This window comes from Pollachius pollachius, assembly GCF_949987615.1.
Source record: "Pollachius pollachius genome assembly, chromosome: 16".
Taxonomy (NCBI): domain Eukaryota; kingdom Metazoa; phylum Chordata; class Actinopteri; order Gadiformes; family Gadidae; genus Pollachius; species Pollachius pollachius.
The window spans coordinates 1603385-1627141 of record NC_136949.1 but is presented as its reverse complement, the minus strand read 5'-3'; the positions used below and the strand labels follow the sequence as shown (position 1 = coordinate 1627141).

The 23757-nt window shown below is 49.6% G+C and overlaps 1 protein-coding gene across 1 annotated transcript; it reads left to right on the top strand.

Annotated features, from left to right (window-relative positions):
* Positions 1-12682: 12682 nt before the first annotated feature.
* Positions 12683-13840, top strand: LOC307087737 (5-hydroxytryptamine receptor 1B-like; the record flags this gene model as incomplete). The annotated part of the gene is made up of 1 exon (XM_079753373.1): positions 12683-13840. One exon carries the CDS (start codon positions 12683-12685, stop codon positions 13838-13840), a length of 1158 nt encoding a protein of 385 aa, XP_079609499.1.
* Positions 13841-23757: the final 9917 nt, after the last annotated feature.

Below are 23757 nucleotides of genomic sequence, written 5' to 3'. Positions count from 1 at the left end.
GTACACCACAGGGAGCTGTATCCTCTGTATGAATATCTCAGTGTTTATCTCCATGAGCTCCATGGTCTTGGGTCAAGGTTAAGTGAGGCCCGTCCTTCTTATAGAAGAGAAAGTAAGTCACCTGAAGTATGAATTAAAGTGAAGACAGCAGGGTCCTAAAACACAACGTATCACAGAGGGAGGAAGCCACCACACACCACCACCACACACCTCCCCAACATCCTGTCAGAAGAGCTCCAGAGTGCGTATCAGTGCTCTGTATATCCATCCAGCTGAGTGGAGCTCAAGTGCACCGTAATTGGTCGATAACTTGGTTACACAGCCATGAGGGAGAGTAGACTCCACCCTTCAGAATCGACTGGATGGGACGGAAGGAAATCGATAACCTGCAACTACAATGGATTCGACGGAACATCACTTTCATCTTATGTTGTCCATGACGTTAAGCGTTAGTCGAACTCCCTCTCTCGTGCCGGCGTGTGCGGTCTCGTTGGTTTCTTCTACGTCGGGTTCTGCACTGAATTGAATCAGGCCAGCGGTCCGACAACACGAAGCAGGCTCCTGTACCTGAGCTCAGTCTTTAGTCTGGGTCTGAAGCAGAGCACCTTCCCCTTCAGCGGGAGGGACAGGAGGACGGAGGGCGGGCCGGGGGGGGGGGGGGAGTCAGGGGCTCACTCCCGGTGATGAGCTGCAGTCGCTGGGGAGACCCGGAGAGGGACTGGGGGCCGTGGGGACCAGCGAGGAGATGCAGCGGAGCTGGGAGAGTGGACCCAGAGAGGGACTACGGCTTGAGCCCTGACGCCGATACGCCCCAGCTACACCCGGCTACAGCCAGCGTCCCGGGGGCTGATTACAGCCTTGAAGGTGTCGCTGCATAAAACATGCTGTTTTTTGTATCACAAACAAGTCCCCCTTGTCACATACAGGTCGGCTAAAGCGCTTTCGGCGAAGCGACCCGCCGCTGTGCTCAGAGAGGAGTACAGAGTATTTGTAATGGGCAGCAGAACTGGATGCTCTTTCCGTGAAAACATTCAGCCCTCCGGTGGGGTGGAACCGGCCACCGGGCGCAGCGCCGGGAACACAGCACAAGGCTTAGTCATTTAGGACCAGGAACTCAAACCCCAACATGACTCAGTGAAGCGGTAAAGTGCTAATAGGTGTTAGGGCTTTAATAGGATGGACGGTTTTCCTTTACCTGTAGCTGTAGTTGTAGTAGCGAAAGACTATAATTTACAGAACGTAACGTACAGACCTTAATGTACAGACCGTAATGTACAATAACAGACCATAATGTACATTCCATAATGTACAGACCATGATCTACAGACCGTAATGCACAGACCACAATGTACAGACCATAATGTACAGACCATAATGTACAGATCATAATGCAATGCAGTACTTTTAGAATCAACTTTACCGAGCTCTAACTTTGTTACTTAACCAAAGGTAAGCTAGTTGGTTAATCCCAAAAGTGTGAATAAATTGTTGTCTACGTATCTCATTACTATACTAGTTAATGGCGACTAGTGAGCACGCTTCAACCTTAGGGCTACAGCGTAAACTTAGTATTAAAAAGATTAAAAGGTATCGGACAGCTCCACTGTGGGTGTGAAGTCACTGTTAAAACAGAGAACTGCAAGCACTACATAATTGATAAAAAACTAAGCTCACAGAAAAACAATATAACAAATTGTCGGAAAAAGCAAGTAATTGAAATGGATTGGAAGAAACTTAAAAGCTCTCAGTTAATTCTCCTGGCTTCCATCGGGCCGTACGATGTGTTATCTATTATTTAGCGGATTGCTTTCAGCTCTGCCACGGATCCCCTCTGTGTTGCATCACCCTGCTCTGAAGACGTCTGGACCCAAAGCTCCGCTCCCCATCTCCAGCTCTACTGGTCTGTACAGGTCACTGGTCAGTACAGGTCACTGGTCAGTACAGGTCACTGGTCTGTACAGGTCACTGGTCTGTGCAGGTCACTGGTCTGTGCAGGTCACTGGTCAGTACAGGTCACTGGTCAGTACAGGTCACTGGTCTGTACAGGTCACTGGTCTGTGCAGGTCACTGGTCTGTGCAGGTCACTGGTCAGTACAGGTCACTGGTCTGTGAGGGTCCACTGGTCTGTGAAGGTCCACTGGTCTGTGCAGGTCACTGGTCAGTACAGGTCACTGGTCTGTGCAAGTCACTGGTCTGTGCAGGTTACTAGTCTGTACAGGTCACTGGTCAGAACAGGTCACTGGTCTGTGCAGGTCCACTGGTCTGTGCAGGTCCACTGGTCTGTGCAGGTCACTGGTCAGTACAGGTCACTGGTCTGTGCAGGTCACTGGTCTGTGCAGGTTAGTGTCAAGGGCTTGGGACAAACAGAGACATGTATGGTCCCGATATTCACTGGCAGAGATGACACACTTACAACCTGAAGAGTGTTTAGGTTTAATATCAGGTGGAAGACAGCAGCTAAGACAGTAGGAATACTGTTTGTTTGAGACACACACTATGTTGAGATTGAAATGCACCAATGAAAAGAAAAATGTACATTTGAAATAGAATTATCTTGTCTTTCTGCTGCCTGTGGTTTGTCTTGACTCTGTCCAATTAGGTTTCTAATAAACAGCTGTTGTTTCTAATCTATGTCTGGTGGTTGTCAACACTTACAACACGGTCTGCAAAATAACGGTCCAGACTAATTATAATTATTATCAAAACTTGTTACTGCTTTGAAGTCCACAGTCCACCGATGTGGTCGGTCTCTTTATGACGACACAGCTCTGCCCAGTGTTTCAGTTCCGTACTAGAAATTGCACAATTAGGATCAGGAATGGCTGTCAGCTCTGATTTATGGGCGCGTCCACCCACTGAAACGGCTCTCAAACCGAGACAACGGGAATCAATACGACCGGCTAGGAGTTCTTAAAGATATTAGAAGCATTAAATCTGTCTTGAGGGTGATCAAAGGGAAGACTGTCCTGATGATTGGAAGGCAGCGTGGCCCCCAGGAGCCAAAGGGTTCTGGTAAACAAACCCACTCCCTGCCTCTGCATGGGAATTAAGTCTCTGATTAATTAATCATCAATCAGCCAAACCTTTGAATGATTTAGTTAATAAGATGAAATATCAGGTTTGTAATGGAACATCAAGGGAAGCACCTTTATTAGCGGATTTGTAAAAGGTCCTTTCAACTTGAAAGCTAACTTCTTCTGAAGGCTGTGATGACAGAAGACTTGACGGGCAGAGCGTTCAGCCTTGACACACCTAAGTATTCAACTAATCACAGGATAGAAATCCAAGGTCCAACCTTCTCAAGTGCATTAGAAACTCATTTAGACAAAGGTTTTTTTTTTATAAAAATGAATTGTCTTCAGAAAATATAAAATAAAGTATAAATATCTCAAAAAGTATGGATTTCTTGTCATATTTCTTTTAAGTATGTCAACAATGTCATAATACCGGGGGCTCTTTGTTGAGAGGAGAAATGCGGCCCTGCTGGCCTTCAACACTCCAGCACAAAGCTGCCTAACTTGTCATTATTACACGACTAAAAGCTAATAAGGAAAGTTCACCGGATCCACAAACCAATTTCCATCAAATCCCAACGAACCCGGAGCTCATTGGGGATAAGATCCCTGATCTCCTCCACTGCAATTGTTTTCCAACCATCCGGAAAATCCTCCTAAATGAGCCTCGCTAATGTTTCATTCATCTGTGGGACGCTCTATCAAAGAGTGAATACGGCCTGCATCACCTAATGGAATGGTTTAATGGTCTGGTATTAAACCAGTGATGAGCCGGGGTCTAGGGCTAAATATTACCCCCCCCCCCCCCTCCCCCCCCAACACACATAATCCCAGCGTCACGTTCATATGCAGCCTGGCAATAATTCATTTAGATGATCTCTTTTTGTCTTTGAATGGCATTGAATGGTCATGAAATGAAGGTATCTACTTAACAAGATAACAGTGTTGTCCTCGATGATTCAGAGAAGATACGTCCTTAGAATGAGCACAATATGAGGTTGGCAACGTCAACAGAGAAAGGGAAACTGGTTTCAGTTCGGCTTCCACACTCCAAACGCCTACTTCAACGTAATGACCGCTCAGTCGGATGGCTCAGAACGCCGTCGTGAGCTTTAAGCTTTAATCAGCATGTCGACATCGTGTCGACATCGGCAACTAGCTCAGCTGGACGCCTGGCACAGTGATCATCAAGAGCAAGCAAAGGTTGATCATCAAAGTCACAACTCTTCCGGTTTGGCACCGCACTGGTGGAACGAGCTCCCTGCCGACGTCAGGACCGCAGAGTCGCTCACCAGCTTGTTCAGAGTTCACCTAGACTCTGCATAGCCTCCCCCCTTACCCCCCACACCCCTCTTACACACTTCCATTTTGTACGTACTACTTAGCCTTGTGTACCATCTGATCCTTTCTATCTCTGTTGTATACTGGGAATGGGTTAACCCAGCGATTGTTAGTGTTGGATCCTTGTTTCTGCGAACATCCTTAATGTGCCGACAGCGATATATTGTTGTTTCTCTTTCTCCTGACAAATGTACTTATTGTGAGTCACCTTTGATAAAAGCGTGTGCTAAGTGCCCTACATGTAAATGTAAAAGTGTTCAGTGATTACTGGAATCATCCGTCCTCTGTGGTGCAGCCCTACGTCCTCGGACCTCGACCTCTGCCTCCATTAAAGGCTTCTCCCCGAGCTCCGTGACAAACGGAGAATGGCTCGTTTCCTGCCTGCCTCCCAGCAAGGGGGCGGGCAGCCTTTCTTCGCAAACTCCCGAGGAAATTGCACTCGCGTTGTCGGCACGGACGACCCGTGGTGATATTGCCGTGGAAACCCTTCCTCGCCTTCTCCCAGACCTCCAGGGAGGGGGGATTAGGGTTGAATCCCCTCCTGAGCCTCGCCCCCCCTCACATCTCTGGACACCAGCACACCTCATCAAACCGGTGCCGTCATAGACCTGGTTCCAGCCCAGGTCTCTCCAGGGGGCCAGAGAGCATGGAGCAGGACTGTGAAGCAGGCCTCAGTGTGGAGTGGGTCTACACACACCGAGCCACAACTACAGATGTCCCATACCATTTTCTCCTTCCCGATACTGTTTCCTCTCCCTGAACTTGAGTACTGGCCGGTACCGAGTATAAACCGATACAGCATCTAGCATTGTTCTTACTGAAGGGTTCCCTTACGATGACAGCAATGTAGAGTCAGTTCACTTACTGTCCACACATTTTTTTCAGAACTAGAGAATTAACATTTATAATCTATAATTATAATAATACATTTGTATTCTTGTAGTTAAGCGTGAGCCTCCATGGTATTCTGACAGCGGCACTCGAACGCACGTAGGTCAGATACGACGCGTTTCCTGTTCCGACTTTCCACCTCCGTTACCGTTAACGGACGCAGCATAACACCGTAGTGTTTGTGCCATTCTCTGTCTGTGTAGTAAAGGAGCTACTCATGGGAAGGTATCGGATTGGCGCATACAACCGATACTTGTGTCGGTATCGATACTGGTATCGGTATCGATACTGGTATCAGTATCGGAACAGCTCTAGTGGACCGGGTCTACACCCACCGAGCCACCACCCAGGGGTGTGAACCACAGGGACGTATGAACAGCTGTGAGGCTGCTGCTTCCGTCTCAGGACTTTTTTCTTTTTACAACATGATGTGTTGTGGATTAGTAATGGACATCCTGAGCTCCAAGGCCTTTGTGATTCATATTTCTATTGTGAGCCGCCTTTTTATATAACCGTTGTTAGGGAAAAATACCAAAATGAATATTAAAGCCAGAGGCACGCTGAGGAAGGGTGTGTATGGATTATATAAACACACACACACACACACACCTGCGTGACTCACCTTGCCGAGTCGATCTGGGCTGAGCAGCAGTCCCACCAGATCCTTCAGAGACCCCTCCACCTCCGTCACGAACGAGGGCTGCCGGTTCAAACCCCCGGCGTCCGCGGCCCCGGCCAGCACACGGCAGGCCTCCAGGACCAGGGCCCCCGAGGGCAGCGGGGGGGGTTCCGCCGGACTCACCGCCGCCACCACCGAGCCCAGCAGCTGGCTGAGGGACTCGGCCACCACCGCAGCGTCCTCCTGCTGGGGGCCGGACCCCGGGGTCCCCGCTCCGCCCCCCCTGTCCGCGGCCCGCCGGAGCCCACACAGGCTCTGGAGGAACTGCATGTGGCCCTGCATGGACCCCCCCCGGGGAGAACCGGTCTGGGGCGGGGGGAAGCGCCTGGGGGTTGCCGAGGAGCTCTGGGGGTTGACGGGGACCGCGGGGGGTACAGGGTCTGTGTGTGGACCCCCAGAGACCTGATGGTTTATAGGGTCTGTGTGTGGACCCCCAGAGACCTGATGGTTTATAGGGTCTGTGTGTGGACCCCCAGAGACCTGATGGTTTATAGGGTCTGTGTGTGGACCCCCAGAGACCTGATGGTTTATAGGGTCTGTGTGTGGACCCCCAGAGACCTGATGGTATACTTGGTCTCCTTGTGGACCCCCAGGGGCCACAGGGTGTACCAGGTCCACGTGGGGCAGGAGGGACTCAGAGTCCCAGTACACCATAGAGGCCTCCTCCTCAGCAGGGACTCCCAGGTCCTGGGGCAGGAAACGATCCTCACCTGTGGAACTCCAGACAATTAGATTACAGCTCGTTAGCCACAGGTGTTTTATTTCCCTGAAGAGAACGAGGGCGTCAAGAAGCAGTTCAGCGCAGGCTAGCATGTCTCACGTAGCTCCCCTCCCTGACGCGCAGAGACTCTACACACACACACACGAATTTCCTGTGCATGTGACGTCTCGGTTAATGAGGTTAATGAGGCCGGATAAGTAATGAGAGTGAATACGGCCGCTGAGAGCAAAAGATGTGTGAGGGAAACCCCAGTTAAAGGTTGGCCATCCGGGAGCTTGTGGCTGAGTGGATTCAACTGTCAGGGTTAGGAGGCAACTTCAACCAACGTCACAACCTATCCACCTTAACCTACATGGAAACACAACTATACACCAAATGCCTTTCTGATGCCATCCATTCATTTATTTATGATTATTTGAAGTCTGCAGATGAGGCGAATTGTGAAGCACACACACAATCCTTCAAGATACAAGATAACGCACACACACAACAAGATACAAGATAACGCACACACACAAACACACGCAATCATATCCAGCAGATGTTGCTTCAGAACCTACGTGACATGAGCTTCTGCTAATGGAGATATTTAATAAACCATAGCTATGATGCAACATGGGCACGAAGAGCTCAAAGTGGACCAGAGACTGCAGGCCTGACCGAGATGGTAGGGGTGGAAGTTAGCCCTTAATGAAGTCTCTCCCAAAAACATCTCAGCGCCTGAAACCAAACACTTCACATTCTGTCCGAGCGATTTCCCAGCAACGACTGGAGCATAGGCAGAGGGCTGGATCATTCTGGTCCATTCCAGCAGAGTATTAATGCTCTGCAGCGTGACAGTGTGTTGGCTCAACACGACGTTCACCATGGTTTGATGGTTTGATGGTTTCATCAAACTTTTAGAGCTACGATGGTTTCAGCAGTGATTGACACAGCAACTGATTGGCGTTTTAAGCCGTTGCCGTTGGTAACAAACCGTACAAGGCCTGACGGCATCAATTAGCGGAGGTCTTCCTGGTAGATCATCTCCCACTCTGCTGACGGAGGTCCATCACTGTGGTGGTCCTGCATGAGAAGAGTCCTGGTTTCCCTAGCAACCCTGTCCCACCCCGTTGACTCATTAGGGTGGAGGTCCTCGTTAGGGGGGGGGGGGGGGGGGCTCGTTAGGGTGGGGGCCCTCGTTAGGAGTGGGGGGGGGGGGCTCGTTAGCTGGATGAGATAGCGGCTTCTCCGCGTCTCTCCTGGAGATGCTAGGGCCATTACCCAGCTTGGCGGCCATGTTTAACCGTCCGTACCAAACCCAGGAGCCTTCAGCCCGTTGAACACACCGCTTCCTTTTTCGTTTACGATCGTTATGAGTTGAATAGCGTTTCCCTTGGCTCTTGGTCAGAAGCAGGCAGACCTGTAAAGCCTCTGCTGAGGCTACAGTGATGAATGTGATGAAGGTCTTTGACTTCCAGACCAAAGGCTCCCGGTTTGACCACAATGTCTGCGGTCTAGCAGCAGGGACACTTGAGCAAGACACCTGACTCCTAGCTGCTCATCAATGACATGAAGATGCAAAACAGCATCTTCTAAATCACTAGATAGTGAATGAATGACCTGGACAAAATGATCAATAGATTTATCGATAAGGAAATAAACTGTTGCACCAGATACCACCAGAACACTGGATTCAACTGTCTTCAAACCCATTTCATTGTCGTGCCACTAGATAGTCATCCTGGAGGGATTCTCCCTGCTCTTCGTAAAACGGTTTCAATCCATCCCATATGGGAGCCCTGAGTGTAAATAAAATAACACATGAAAGGAGCAGGTGGCCATGGACCCACCTCCACACACACACACACGCACACGCACACGCACACGCACACGCACACGCACACGCACACGCACACGCACACGCACACGCACACACACACACACACACACACACACACTCCCTCCCTCGCCCTCCGCCCACCTTGTTGTTGTCAGACGCAGGTCACGGGGGAGTGCTTTCAGAAGGTCAGAAATCACTCCACACTCATGGAAGCTTCTGGTGTCCATCAACAGCGACCTCAAACCCTCTTCCCCCACTGCTAACATACTGGCCAGTGGAGTTCGATCAGGTTTCAACAGTATACGGTCGTCATGCAGTGAGAAATGTACGCACGCACGTCATAACAGTCAGTGCGTATCCATTCAAACACACAGACACACACACACACACACACACACACACACAGTCGGTACGTACTGGCCAGTGGAGTGCTAGTTCTCCCTAACAGGCGGTCAGGATTCAACAGTATTCAAATAAACCAGGATCCAGCAGCCCCAGGCTTCAGAACACAAGACCCCGGGAGACGTTTCCAGGTGGACCTCTGGAGAGCTTCTGATGTGACAAACGACTCCTTTAGAGTGCGCGATGGCGGGCTGCCGGCTGCTTATCGCCCTCCCAGCGCGTCTCCTGAAATGGAATAAAGACTTCAAGAGCTGCCCGTCTGCATCGCTTCATTAAGACCCAACAACCAGAGCCCCGTAAATTAAAAATCAAGGTTTCCTTTCTTCCCACCCGGTGGACTGATTTACTCGTTTATCCGGCTTCACTTTATTCCCGATAAGCCTCCGAGCCCTCTCTCCCGGGAGCGCCCAGCGGGAACGGGCTTTATTAAGACGGAGAGTCCGGCTGCGGACGCCTGAACCCCTGCCCCCGACTCCTCTCTGGGACGGCAATCAGAGCCCCGAGTGCAGCGGCCGCTCTGATTGGCTGAAGGGATCCGGCGGTATGAACACACAATCGCCCGCCCGGTGGCAACTCAACGACATCTCGGTGTGACCTTTCCGTCCACGCCACCGACGGGCGTGTAACGGCGTACCTCCATGCAGGTGGAGGAACCCCCCCCCCCCCCCCCCCAAATAATGCTAAACCATCCATCTTCAGGACTGGACAAGTCACTCTCATACACACACACTGACTGTGTATGTGTGTATCCATTGAAACACACACACATGGTCAGTGTGTATCCATTCAAACACACACACACACACACACACACACGTGTCACTCTTAGTCAGGCCTATAGTATCACGTGTATAGTATCACACTTATAGTCTCTCCTATAGTATAACTCTTATATTATCACTCGTAAATAATCACCCACATAGTGTCACTCTTATAGTAGCACTGTTATAGTATAACTTGAATAGTATCACTCCTATAATCTCACTCTGATTGCACCATTCTTTCAGTCCAACTGTTATAGTCACTCCTAAAGTATCACTCTTTGTATCTGCAGACTTAACCTGGATTGGTTGGGCCAGAGAGCCTGGAGGAGGAGCCAACAGTCTGGGCCAATCGGGTGGCGCTAAGCTGTGACCCGTGTCTGAACCCACGAAATGACACTTCGGATAAAAGTATCCAATAAATATTTAAACACCCCCAAAAACACCCATCATCATCATCTTCATCTTCATCATCACCATCCTCTCCTCACCCTCTAGGTCTAACCTTCCCCCCCCCGCCACGTCCGGGTTCAGACGGAGGGCGTCCATTTTACCTGAGGCTCCGCCCACATCCCGTCTCCAGGCGGCCATCTTGGCGAGGAGTAGCTGCTGCCTCAGACGCAGCACCTCCTCCTGGAGCTCCTGGCCTCTGCTCCTCAGCCCGGCGTCTCTGCTCCTCATCCTCGAGGCCAGGGCCTCCGCCTGCTGCCTGCCACTCAGCCCGGAGGGGCGGGACTTGATGACCGCCAGCGCCACCGCCAGCCGCGCCCTCCTCACCAGCCAGGCGGCCCCGCCTCCTGCCGGAGTAACCATGGTGACGGCTCGTTCACCGCGGGCGCAACATCCACGGAGTTGTTTTTAGTTTACGATCCGTGCTGACTAGCGGTTAGGGTGTTTGACTCAAAAGTCCTCGGTTCAAAACCTCGCTGTAGGCAGGATTAATTTACCCGTTCATAAGAATATAATATTTATCTAGCATTTGAGGTTGTCGAGGTTAGTGAACAACTGGAGGACTTTAGAGATGACGGATGGATGGTGGACAATAAGGGAATCAATATCGATTCGTTTTTACAACATAAGCCAAACTGGCTGGACAACCAAAATGAACACAACGAAAAATCGAAGTTATTAAAAATCGACATGCTAACATGTACTTTTTGCTACACTTGCTTCATAGATCGTATTCAGTTTATCTCGATATAAAATATGCGTTTCACTGTGGTTTTATCTGTCTGGTGATCACAGCAGTTCAGCGGTGTGTAACGTCACTGATCGTCCAACGCGGTTCTGCCTGAACGGGTAAGTCAAGCGCCACTAATCAGAAGGTGTTAGAACGTACCGGCTCCTCCGTCCCGGGGCAGCTGGGCCGGACCCTGGGTCGGGTCCAGGGTCTGGTTCGTGTTCGGGTCCGGAGTCAGGTCCATGGGCGGGTCCGGTGGACGCTCAGCTCATCGGACAGGATGTTGCTCTGCAGGAGAACGAACTCTCTGAAACCCGACCGCTGATTGTGTGTCTGTCGTGGGGGTCATCGATCTGTTATCGTTCTGATTGTGATGCTCTTATTGATTGTGATGCTCTTGATTGTGATGCTCTTATTTAGATGGAGAATCGAGCTGTTAGCGACTTCGCCAGAAGACCGGAGAACGAAGATCGGACATTTCGCGCGGTCACGTGGTCACGTTTTTACGCGTTAACCTTTTTACTTTCCCACGGTTCACTTCCGGAAGCAGAATAAATAGAAAATACAAAAATTAGATTGAATAATAATAATAATAATAAAATAAAGATTTTTACTTAAAATTTGGCTTTTCGATTTTCTTCTGTTTTTAAAATCATATTATTACAAATATTGCGTCTCCTTACAACAGAAAAACAACAGCAGCTCACTCTGTGTTTACAATTGCGCAACTACCTTCCCAATGAGGGCGATAACAGACGGACATGCGCAGTGGGCCCTCTCCGTGGTCCTGAGGCAGCCCGGCCTCGCGGCAACAGTTGCTTGCTGTCCATCACAAGAGGCTGAATCATTAAACCCCGGGGCTTTATGACCCAGCAGGAGGGCTCTGTGTGGAAGAGGTCTACTTCAATAAGATAGAGACACGATAAGAATAGAGCAGAGAGAGAGAGAGAGAGAGAGAGAGAGAGAGAGAGAGAGAGAGAGAGACAGAAAGAGAGAGAGAGAGAGAGAGAGAGAGAGAGAGAGAGAGAGCGAGAGAGAGAGAGACGAACGGGGTGGGCTGCCGGTATAAAAACAAGTGTCAAGCTTCTCTCGCGCACTGAACTTCTGGAGTGTGGCGCGTCGCGTGTCGCTGCGGGAGCGTCTCTGGGACGCGGACATGTGCACGCGCTGTGAGGATGTAGCGCCGCCCGTCATCAGTCCGCCGGCAGAACGCCGCGGGTCGCCTGGGAGCAGGACACTGATGGACATCGGAGCTTCACTTCGGGTCGTTTGCGTCAGGATCAAAAAGCGATGCGGACGCTGAAGTGTGGAAGTTGAATTAAGAGACGTTTTCAAAGAAGAGGAGGGTTGGGGGGGGGGGTGGGGTCTTCAGAAAAACCTCCTCTGTTGGCTTTATGGTTCAGTGTCCGAGGCGCGCGGAGGACCCGTAGACCCGTGCGTAACGGGAGGAGAGCGCGCCATGGCTGAGTAGCGCGGGTAGACGTTGCGGGGGGATCCCGGTTCGTGCGCGCGCGCGCGTGTGCGTGTTCGTGTGTGTGCGTGTGTGTGTGTGTGTGTGTGTGTTGTGTGTGTGTTGGTGTGCGTGCGTGTGTGTTTGTGTTTGTGAACACACGTGTGCGTGAGTGCGTCTGCGTGTGCGTGTGTTGGTGTGTGTGAGTGTGAGTACGTGTGCTTGTTGGTGTGTGTGTGTGTTTGTCTGAGTGCGTGTGTGTGTTCGTTTGGTGCGTGTGTGCGTGTTCTTGTGTTTGTGTGTGTGTGTTCGTTTGGTGTGCGTGTGTGCGTGTGTGTTGGTGTGTGCGGTGTGTGTGTGTGTGTGTCCCGCCTCCCCTGGAGCTCCATGCTGGGAGGGTCCGGGCGGCGGTGGCCGAGGGATGGAGCGCACTAGCCCGCCCCCGCCCACATCCGTCCCGCACGGAGACCTCATGAACCTCAGCGCCGCCAACCACTCGCTCAACGCCACGTTCTCGCCCGAGGACGAGGAGGCGGACGCCAGCGTCCCGCTGAAGGTGTCCCTTGCCCTCACGCTCTCCCTCATCACCTTCGCCACCACGCTGTCCAACGCCTTCGTCATCGCCACCATCTACCAGTCCCGCAAGCTGCACACGCCGGCCAACTTCCTGATCGCGTCGCTGGCCGTGACGGACCTGCTGGTGTCCATCCTGGTCATGCCCATCAGCGCGCTGTACACCGTGTGCCAGACCTGGACGCTGGGCCAGGCGGTGTGCGACATCTGGCTGTCCTCGGACATCACCTGCTGCACCGCCTCCATCCTGCACCTGTGCGTGATCGCGCTGGACCGCTACTGGGCCATCACGGACGCCGTGGAGTACACCAAGCGCCGCACGCCGGCGCGCGCCGCCGGGATGATCGCCACCGCCTGGGTCATCGCCATCTCCATCTCCCTGCCGCCCTTCTTCTGGCGCCAGGTGAAGGCGGAGGAGGTGACCACCTGCAACGTCAACACGGACAACGTCTTCTACACCATCTACTCCACCTTCGGCGCCTTCTACATCCCCACCTTCCTGCTGCTGGCGCTGTACGGGCGGATCTACGTGGAGGCGCGCAAGCGCATCCTGAAGCAGTCGCCCAGCAAGCCGGGGAAGCGGCTGACCTCGGCGCACCTCATCACCAGCTCGCCGGGCTCGGTGGCCTCGAGCACGTCGCTCAACTACGGCACCAACGACACCTCGTCCTGCGACACCGCCGCCTCGGCCGCCGCGGGCCAGGTCAAGGTCACCGTGTCGGACGCGCTGCTGGAGAAGAAGAGGATCTCGGCGGCCCGGGAGAAGAGAGCCACCAAGACCCTGGGCATCATCCTGGGGGCGTACATCGTCTGCTGGCTGCCCTTCTTCATCTACACCCTGGTGGTGTCGGCGTGCGACGCCTGCTTCTCCCCGGAGCTGTTCGACAGCTTCACCTGGCTGGGCTACCTGAACTCCCTGATCAACCCCATCATCTACACCATGTCCAACGAGGACTTTAAGAGGGCCTTCCACAAACTCATACGCTTCAAGTGTTGCCGGGCGTGAAGATCGCCCGCCGTGGTGCGGCCGTCGGTGGGCTGCTGCCCCGTCCATCTCCATGAAGGGGTGACCATGTTTTGCCCATTTGGGGCAGACTGCCCCAAATGCGCAAAACATGGTCCCAACCGCCTGACGCTCTGTGGAGTTTGCCGATGCCATGGACCTTGTTTCTGCTGTTCGCGGCCGTGGGAGTACAGACTGCGTGCTGTGTGGACCGGTGGACCAGATCTTTAGCAGGGTGGGAGCTGGAGAGGAACCACCCCCCGCCAGGAGCGTCAGCCAACGTTTGGTTTGTGTCCCGCGGTCCGGTCCTCCGCGGCCCGCTGCGAGACGGGGAAGCCCGCGGCCATTTTGAAGCCCGAAACGACGCGTTGGGAATACGGAGAGGGAATGCTGTCATTGTAGGGAGTACGGCGAGGACACAGACCGTGGTGTGGGAGATGCCCAGAACCCTTTAACCAGGGGCCCTCTCCGCCAGCGGTACGGACAGTCGGGGGCCACAGAACCTCCATCTTCCTGGTTCCACGGAGCCGTGAAGCACAAACGTGTGAAGGACTCGAACTCCCCCGCCTCCACGGCGGTGGAGAAAAAGACTAAGAGAACACATTGATTGGTTGATTTATCTGTTGATTCCTACGTCCTTCAGGGGAAATGCTGGTGCCTACAAACATTTATTCTAATGACTTTCATTTAGAGCAAGATGGAATTTAGATTTCATGTTTTGGTTTTTAGTTTTTTTTTTTCCACTACGCTGTCGTTGTCTGTTGTGGATTTCAACACTGGGCTCTCAGAGAGTAAATGTGCCAAACTTTTTTGGACAGTGCGGTTTTTATTCAGTGTATATAGGAATACATCGGACAGTCGTTTTTGATTTTCTTGGTTTTATGCGTGTTGTGTGAAGGGACCACTTTGAAAGCAAGCCCTGATGAAAAAACAAACAAAAACAAGCAAACACAAAGCCCACTGTCCCTTGTGAACCACAAGGCCTTCTTGTAAATGCCATGATCTTTACCTTAAGAATAATGTTGATGTTTCCATATTCCATAGTGACCTGCTTTAGCCTCAAAAGTAACACCAAACATATGGGAGATCGATGGTAAACAAAAATATGAATATTTTTCACCATAATTCAGTTTGTTCGTTTATAATAATAAGTCATGTGCTGCTCTCCATCCATGGCTTCTCTCCTCTATCTTCATTCTGGAAGAAACAATAATAATTTATGAACAATAATAATAATAACGTGAATAACTCATGTTTGAGTGAAGCACTGTTGCTAATGAAACGGACAACACAAACATCTGCAAAAAAAAGAGACATGTAAAAATATAAGAATTGATTTTATCAAATGACGCACACTGGAAATATTCATGCAGCCATCTTATGCTAAAGGCGGGAAGGAGGAGGGAGAGAGGGAGTAAAACTGCAAAAAAAGACATTAACCTACTACTGTCATCAGAAGCACAAGACGTGGCCGTAGATCAAGGACAGGACTCCCAGCGCTGCCGCACTCGGCTAAATCACACAAAATGGCCGCCAAGATGATATGGCAGTTGGAACCGAAAGCATTCGGTGTCTGTAAAAGAAAACAACACAACTAGAAGAACTAGCGAGATGGGAACTGTAGATTTGCTAGTGAAAGATGGCAATGACTGTTTGTCAGAGATGGCGACTGTTTTAATAGCGCTGTGTAGAAAAGTGAAGGAAATATGGGGAAAAGCACAAGTTCGTACACAAATTGTAAAGTAAGCTATTTGACACAATAGGCTCTAGCCTTTGCCGGGCTGCGTGAACCAACACATATCAGGAATATTATTATACATGGAACCCAAACAGTGTCGAGTCCATTGGGGGGTTCAGTCTTTCAGGAACTGTGAAAAGTATTGCTGTCAAGTGACCATTTGCTCCTTGTGATCCCATTGGCTGATGGCTGTGTCACTCAGAAGGAGATTGCACCGTCTGAATTTGCTTCTGCTTTGGAAAAATGCTTTTTTCCTCATAGTGATGCACTGTAACTTGCTTTTTACTCAGCAGATTCACAGAAAAGACACTGCTGCAGAAATGTATATATATTTATATGTATATATACATATATATATATAAATATATGTACACATATATATATAAAAGGTCTATGGAAATCACAAAGCAATGAATATTTCCTTGGAAAATAAAAATATATATATCTTGGCTCAAGCTGTTCTTTGTATGTTCCCTTCCCTCCCTCCCTCCCTCCCTCCCTCCCTCCCTCCCCCTCTCCATCACCGTTTCCACATTGTCCATATCGCCGTAACAACGAGCCAGAGGTGTTCCCCCCCGCTCCGTCCACGCGGCTGTCGTCGGTCGATCCGCCGCGCCCGGCCTCAACATGGCCTTCACACGTCTCCTCCCGGCAGCCATGGATCTATAGACGGCATACATCAGCAGAGAGGGCGGGGAACAGCCGTCCCTCTCAGAGGAAGAAGAGCCCCCGTCTGGAGGGGCAGAATGAGGGGCGGGCAGGCTGTCCCCCCCCACACAGGGCTATGAATAAAGGGGCCCAGGCAGACCTTTTCAGCCCCAGTCGGTGCAGCCTTTAGTGCCGCTCAGGGCCGCCTCACTACTTGAGCCGTCATGCAGGCCTTGGTTTCCAGAAGTGGGGGGGGGGCAGGAGTCAGCGGATTCATGTTCGTCTCACCACAGCTGCCCGTTGAGCACCGTTGACTACGATTGGAAACACCTCGCCACACTGGACACACACACCCTGCACGGTCACAGGGTGTGTGTGTGTGTGTGTGTGTGCACATGCGTGTGTGTGTGTGTGTGCACGTGTGTGTGTGTGTGTGTGTATGTATGTGTGTGTGTGTGCATGTCCAAAGTAATTTAATCTATCTACCTTTCCGTTGTGGACCATTTTGATGCACACACACACACACACGCACACACACACACACACACGCACACACACACACACACACACACACATACACACACACACACACACCACAAACACACACCACAAACACACACACACACACACACACACACACACCATGCAGAATGGGTCAGGGCTCAGGCTGAATGAACCTTTTGGATGGATATAGACGAGTGGTGAGAGGAGATAAGTCACATCGAGACGTCATACAGATGGTTGATTCTGAGAATGAGGTCGCCCCTTCCTGTACCTCGGAAGCTGTCGACCATTTTGCGACATAAAATAAAATGTCTGTTCGACCCGTAGCCCAGAGGAGAAGATGGCCGCCGTCCAGACAGGTGTGCATCTGTTGACGACAGCTAGACCCCGGTAATGGAGGTGACAGGCTTCAAGGGCTTAGAGATGAATGGTTGTATTCAACGTTACTGCCAGGCACCAAATGAGATTTAATTACTGAGGGATAAAATAACTCCTCTACAGCTTTGAGGCGATACAACATTTGTTAGCTCATGCACTCATAGAAAAAATATGCTGTAATTAAAAAGTGTAAATTGTACTTTTTCATTAAAATAATAATTATTCATTCACTTCCAGCTTCAAAACCCCATTGTGTTTCTGTATACCATATCACAAATATATATAGCTAGTCTACCCAGCAAACATAGCTAGCCTACCAAGCTAACTTAGCTTGCAGACCTAGCCAAAAGTGCCGTAGCTAGCCTACCCAGCTACCTTAGCTGGCAGACCTAGCCACCAGTGCCTCAGCTAGCCTACCCACCTAACTTAGCCAGCAGACCTTAACACCAGTGCCTCAGCTAGCCTACCCAGCTAACTTAGCCAGCAGATCTTAACACCAGTGCCTCAGCTAGCCTACCCAGCTAATTTAGCTAGCAGACCTTAACAACAGTGCCTCAGCTAGCCTACCAAGCTAACTTAGCTAGCAGACCTAAACAACAGTGTTTCGGCTAGCCTACCCAGCTTACCGAATAATTCCTGCAAATAAACGCATCCTTAACTCACGCACTTTCCCCCCCACAAGTAGATGAGCAGCTAACGATAGCGTCAGCATATGCGCTAAAACTGTTCCCTAGTGTTCACACAGTGTTAGCACACACCGCTTTGGGTACATACAAGTTGCTTGGTTTTTACGTTTTACACATTCTTATCACTCGCTTTCCATTGCATCATAGAGGTGGGGAAGGTTCAGAGAATTGCTCGAGGGCACTGTGGAACTGTGGAGTATTGTAGCCGCGTCCGTACTTTGAAAGTAGAGGAAAGTAGAAAAAATGCTGTGCTTCCTCTAAAAGGGAAAGGGCTTCCTGGGCTGGATATTCTTGTAGTTAGGGAGGACGACTGAGAGGTTTTTGCGTTCAAACACCCCGGTCAGTTTTTCACCTGTAGACATCTTTCAGCCAGAACCCTCACCCTGCCTACAGGCTCATTAATGTAAAAACAACCATCCAGTAACCGCCTCCCGAAGGGACCAAAGAGTCAACAGAATATTCCAGAGCCACGTCAGCTATCAGAGACTTGTATTAATAGACAGACTGTTTTCTTATCACTTGTCTTACAATGCATCTTTCTTCTGTCATCAGTAACCCACTGTGTTCACCAAACCTCCTGATACTTCCCTTGAGCCAGTCCTGATAATGTTCTCAAATCAGTCCTCATACTGTCCTCCAATCAGTTCTCATACTGTCCTCAAATCAGTCCTCATACTGTCCTAACACTCTCCTCAAATCAGTCCTTATTCTGTCCTCATATCAGTCCTGATACTGTCCTCAAATCAGCCCTGATACTGTCCTCAAATCAGTCCTTATTCTGTCCTCAAATCAGCCCTGATACTGTCCTCAAATCAGTCCTGATACTGCCCTAATATCAGCCTTGATACTGTCCTCAAATCAGTACTGATTCTCCCCTCAAATCAGTCCTCATACTGTCCTCAAATCAGTACTGATACTCTACTCAAATCAGCCCTGATACTCTGCTTGAATCACTCCTGATTCAGTCCTCTCCTCATACCTCCTGATCTGGTCCTCCCGTCTCTGTGTGATTTCTGGAGGCTAAACCGGGGCTGCTGTCACCGATTTCTCCCTGCCTTGATCATCGCCCCATATGGCCCATCTCCTGAATATTTCATGAGCTTTATAATGCCTTCGTAAAGCGCCACAGTAAATGAAGTGTCTTGATCCATTATTTACATAGTCTCCTATACACCCTGGGTGCGCTCCGATACACTCTCAGCCCGGTCGTGGTCACGTTTATCCATGTCTCGCTCACACGCACACGCCCGCTCTGAGCTGATTGTGTGTGTGTGTGTGTGTGTGTGTGTGCGAGTGCGTGTGTGTGAATATGCATGAAATGGGAAGGATGGATGCAGCCTCAGAGAATGTCCAGAGGGAAGAGAAGACCATAATATTCCAGATGTCAGGCGACGCCAAAGGTTTGTCGGCACGCCAGAAGATGGCCGCCCAATGGGGAGTGATCCCTGTTAGCCGGAAACCAACTGCCAAGTGGTTTGTCAGTTGGTGGGGGGGGGGGGGGGGGGGGGGAAACGCAGGGGTATCTCGGAGTGATGGAAGGGGTGTGGCCTCCTCCCGAATCGCTATTCAAGGTAAGACGCGAATAGCATGTTTGCTAATACTCTGCGCCGGAGTGCTACGTTGGTGGCGGCGGTGGTGGCGGCTAAGTGAATCAGTTAGACAGGTCTGAGGTTGTCTGGAGAGCTCATTGTGTAGCCGGTGAATAATGAGGGACTACCATTAAGGCGGACGCTATTTAGCAAGGCAGCCATCAAACAGAGCAGCACAGGGCCGGTGACAGCCGTCATCCTCACAGCGAGCGATGGAGAGCATCAGGGAGGTCCACAGGACACAGACCCAGAGAACGGGTTACTGGAGAGAGGGTGAGAGATAGTGCTTTAAATAGTTAACTTTACCTAGGAACATTTATAGCCGGGAGGCAGGAGAGGATCTTTGACCACAGGGGTTACTACACACACACACATACACAGGCGCACACATAGGCGCGCACACACACGCACACACACACACACACACACACACACACACACACACACACACACACACACACACACACACACACACACTGTTATTATTGTATTATCCCGCAGAGAAGGTGAGTCAGAAATGAAAGATTATGGGTCTGAAAATACCAAAATAATGCAGCATTTTATAATACATTCTGTCAATTTCCTGAAGACTATTTTATGAAACTGTTTACACTCTCAAAAATATACTACTGGGATATTAAAACTCTGTTCTCTGTCTATTTCGAAGTCTATACAATATACTACAGTGATATGAACCGTAGCATACCTGGACTCTGAATAGCCTCCGCCTTTCCCCCCCAACCCCCTCTTATGCACTTGTTGTATGCTGCAATGCCAGGCACTTAATGTATGCACTTATTGTATGTTGTATGTCCTGGCACTTAATGTACACACTTATTGTACATGATATATTCTTACACTTAAAAATAGCACTTAGTATCCTGTAGCGTCTTATCCTAGCTATCTCTGTTATTAACGGGGAATGGGTTTACCTACAGTATTACAGTAGTGGTTCTATGAACATCCTTACTGTACCGGCAGCGATATTCACTTCATTCCGCAAGCAAACAAGGGGGGCGCCATATTGGTTCTGTTTTGTGTTCTATCTTCCGGTTGAGCAACTCTGTCCGTTATCGTACAGTGGCACAATACATTAGCAATTTTAGTCAAGATGACTATCATTATTTGTTCCATGCGGGGCTGCCATAACAACTGGAATAAAAGACGGGTGTCCTTGCAACAATACTGTGTTGTACACGGAAAACCAGGGCAGAATGTTACGGGGCAACCTTCAGTCTTTATCCTCCGCCATCCAGCGAGGAGGACCGGCGTATGTGGCTAAAGGCGCTAAATTTGAAGAACCCTCCGAAAAAACCCTACTCTGTTCTTTTCATTTTGTGGACGGCAGACCATCAGACCAACACCCATACCCCGAGAAATGGTTGGGATATGTTATTCCGGCGAAAAAGGCTTGTGATGCTTGTGAGGCTCCAAGGTAAGATAACATTTTAGCACTAACAGCTATCAATATCGCTAGTCGTTAGCCAGCTAGCGTCTAATGAGTATGATCAGCATATACCCGTAACTATGCCTTGGCTTGACCTCAATAAATGAACAGCATTACAAGATAAGATCAGGTCGAGGCTTTCTAATTTGATGTCCAGGACTGGTTATGTTGAAAGGCAGCAAAATGATTAACCTTATCGTTGATAACTTACTGATGTCTGATGCTGTTATTTCTACAGAACCCTCAACCAGCTCTGCAATCCAGGAGACTGATGGGATGACTGATGGGATTACACACCGTGATGCTTCTACACAGGGGAAGTATACATTCATGGAAGATCACATCTTTGCTGTCAGTGACTCAGTCCATTGTCCTCTCCTCCATGACCAAGCAACACAGTGTCCTGAACAACATCTTATACACACCGATCTTCTCCGGAATGATCGGCTGTGTCTACTGTACACTGGGTTGTCAGTGGATGCCTTTGAGGCTTTATCCAACGACCTGAAAGAAGGATGCAGCATCTCTCAGCTACATCCCAAGGATCAACTGTTGATGACCCTGATGTAGCTCCGGCTGAACCTTTTGCAGGACAACATCGCAGAGAGGTTCAGAGTGTCTCAGTCTGTGGTCAGTGGGATAATCTCTCAGTGGCTGGACTTCATGGAGGAGAAGATGAGGTGCTATGTTCCATGGCTGCCCAGGGAGACGATCCAGGCAACGATGCCACAGTGCTTCAAGGAACATTATCCATTAACCACATGCGTAATCGACTGTTCTGAGACCCCTCTTCAGAAGGCTCACAATCTGGACTCAAGAGGCGAGTCTTACAGTCATTACTATGGACATAATACAATCAAGTTCCTCACAGCTATTGCATCATCTGGTTTGATTATGTTGATCTCTCCAGCATATGGTGGGAGATGCAGTGACAAGTTCATCACAGCCAACTCAGGGATTCTGGAGTATCTGCGTCCAGGTGATGAGGTGATGGCTGACCGAGGAGTTGTTATCCAAGATCTTCTGTTTGAACATAAAGTCAAGCTCGTCCTGCCAGCTTTCACCAGAAGAAGCCTTCCCTTGTCCGAAGAAGACACCACCAACATGAGGCGCATAGCCAACGTCTGAGTGCACGTTGAGAGGGCCATACGCCACCTGAAGAACTACAGAATAGTCTCTCAAACAGTGCCCATTAACCTTGCCCCGAAATTTGACAAGATTCTGAGAGTCTGTGCAGGTCTATGTAATCTTCTTGGGGACATTATACAAGAAGATGAGGAATAAGATGTTCAATCAGTTATAAGTTAAATCAGTTGAAATGGTTACATGGTTAAAATGTTGTTTCTCTTGTTGTTTATATTGTTCATTTTTACAAATCTATAACAAACTTTAACTGATCTGTATTTTTATACAAAAACATGATGTCTTTTTCAGAGAGGGTCAATAAAATAAACTTGACATATTTGAGGCATTTGCTAAATCCTTTAATGATTGAGTTCATGCTTTGACATAAAACTAAAAACGAATTACATTAAAAACAATAGCCAATAATATGTACAAATAGTAGTTAAAATATGTACAAGTACTTAATTAGTATAAAGTAATCATTTGCATAACTGCATATAACGCTCACAGAGCAACAGGCGACCTTCCTTATTCTCCTCTGAAACAAAGGGAAGCATATCTCTGAAATAGAATGCTCTTAGTCTAGCCACAGTCTTTGCACAGAAAGCCTCATCATATGGGATGTGAAGCATTACCTGTTTTGAATGAGGCCAAATCAGCAACTTGCATGCCTTTAGCCTTGTGCAGAACAAGCCAATTTGTACTTGCATAAAGAAGCCGCGGGTAATAATTAAAAATATCCTCATATCACACCTGAGGCCACCGCCGCATGTCATCCACCCACTCGGAGGAGTTCATAAACCTCGGGTGGCGAAGTACAATCCCTCCATCCGAACCTTTGACATGTTTTTTTTGTCTCTACCCACGTTAGCCTCTCCATCTTAATTCGCCGGGTATTTCAATGTAGCTATCTAGCCGTAGCTAGCCGACCGGAAGTTTCAACACAAAGTGGAAGACAATGACATTTAAAGAGGGGCGTGGCGGGATATATCATATATTGTTTACTTTTCTTGCTCGAAGTCGCTTCTATTCACTTCGCTTTAGTGTCTGCTTAACGCCCTAAATGCAAATGTCTGTCTCTTGCAGGGTCAGATACGTCCTGCTGTACAGTCTGTACAGTCTGTGTGCCCCCCAGACTGAACCCCATAGCGGGTGGAGGGGTGCGAGGACTAGGGGAAATCACAAGGAGATAAGCGTTCATCTCCCTCCAGAGGAAAATCGATCACATATTGAATCTAAATGTTAATTCTGTTCTGTGGGGATGTGGAGGTTCCCAGCACCCACACCAGTCTGCCCCCACAACCAGGAGTCCCTGTGTAGGGACTATGATGCCGGCTGGGGCTTCGGTTGCTGGGGTTCACTTTTGACAGTTGTAGTTAGGTTTGAATGTTTTCTTTCTCTAGGTTTTACATCCCTACAAAAATGACCATGGTTCGGACCTCAGTGACCTCATAGCTGGCTACGGGCAGCCCAGACCTACTGGAGGTCTACAGAACCACACCCACGTTGTGGTCTCAGTCCTTCTCACCGGATCAGGGGAGACTCCGGGATGTAACGGAACCAGCAACAGATCAGGAAGGACCTGAAAACATTACAATAATAAAAACAGAAGCACCGGAGGAGACAGCAATGAGCAGATGATGAATAAACCAACAACAGGTCGTGAATAAAGCAGATAGAAGTCATGAATAAACCAGGGAGGGGTCACGGGAGAAGCAAACAGCTAAAAACCAGAATCAATCCAACAACCAACCGGGTCAAGGAAAATGAAGTCCTTCAAAATAAACGGTTGAAGTGCCTTTGAG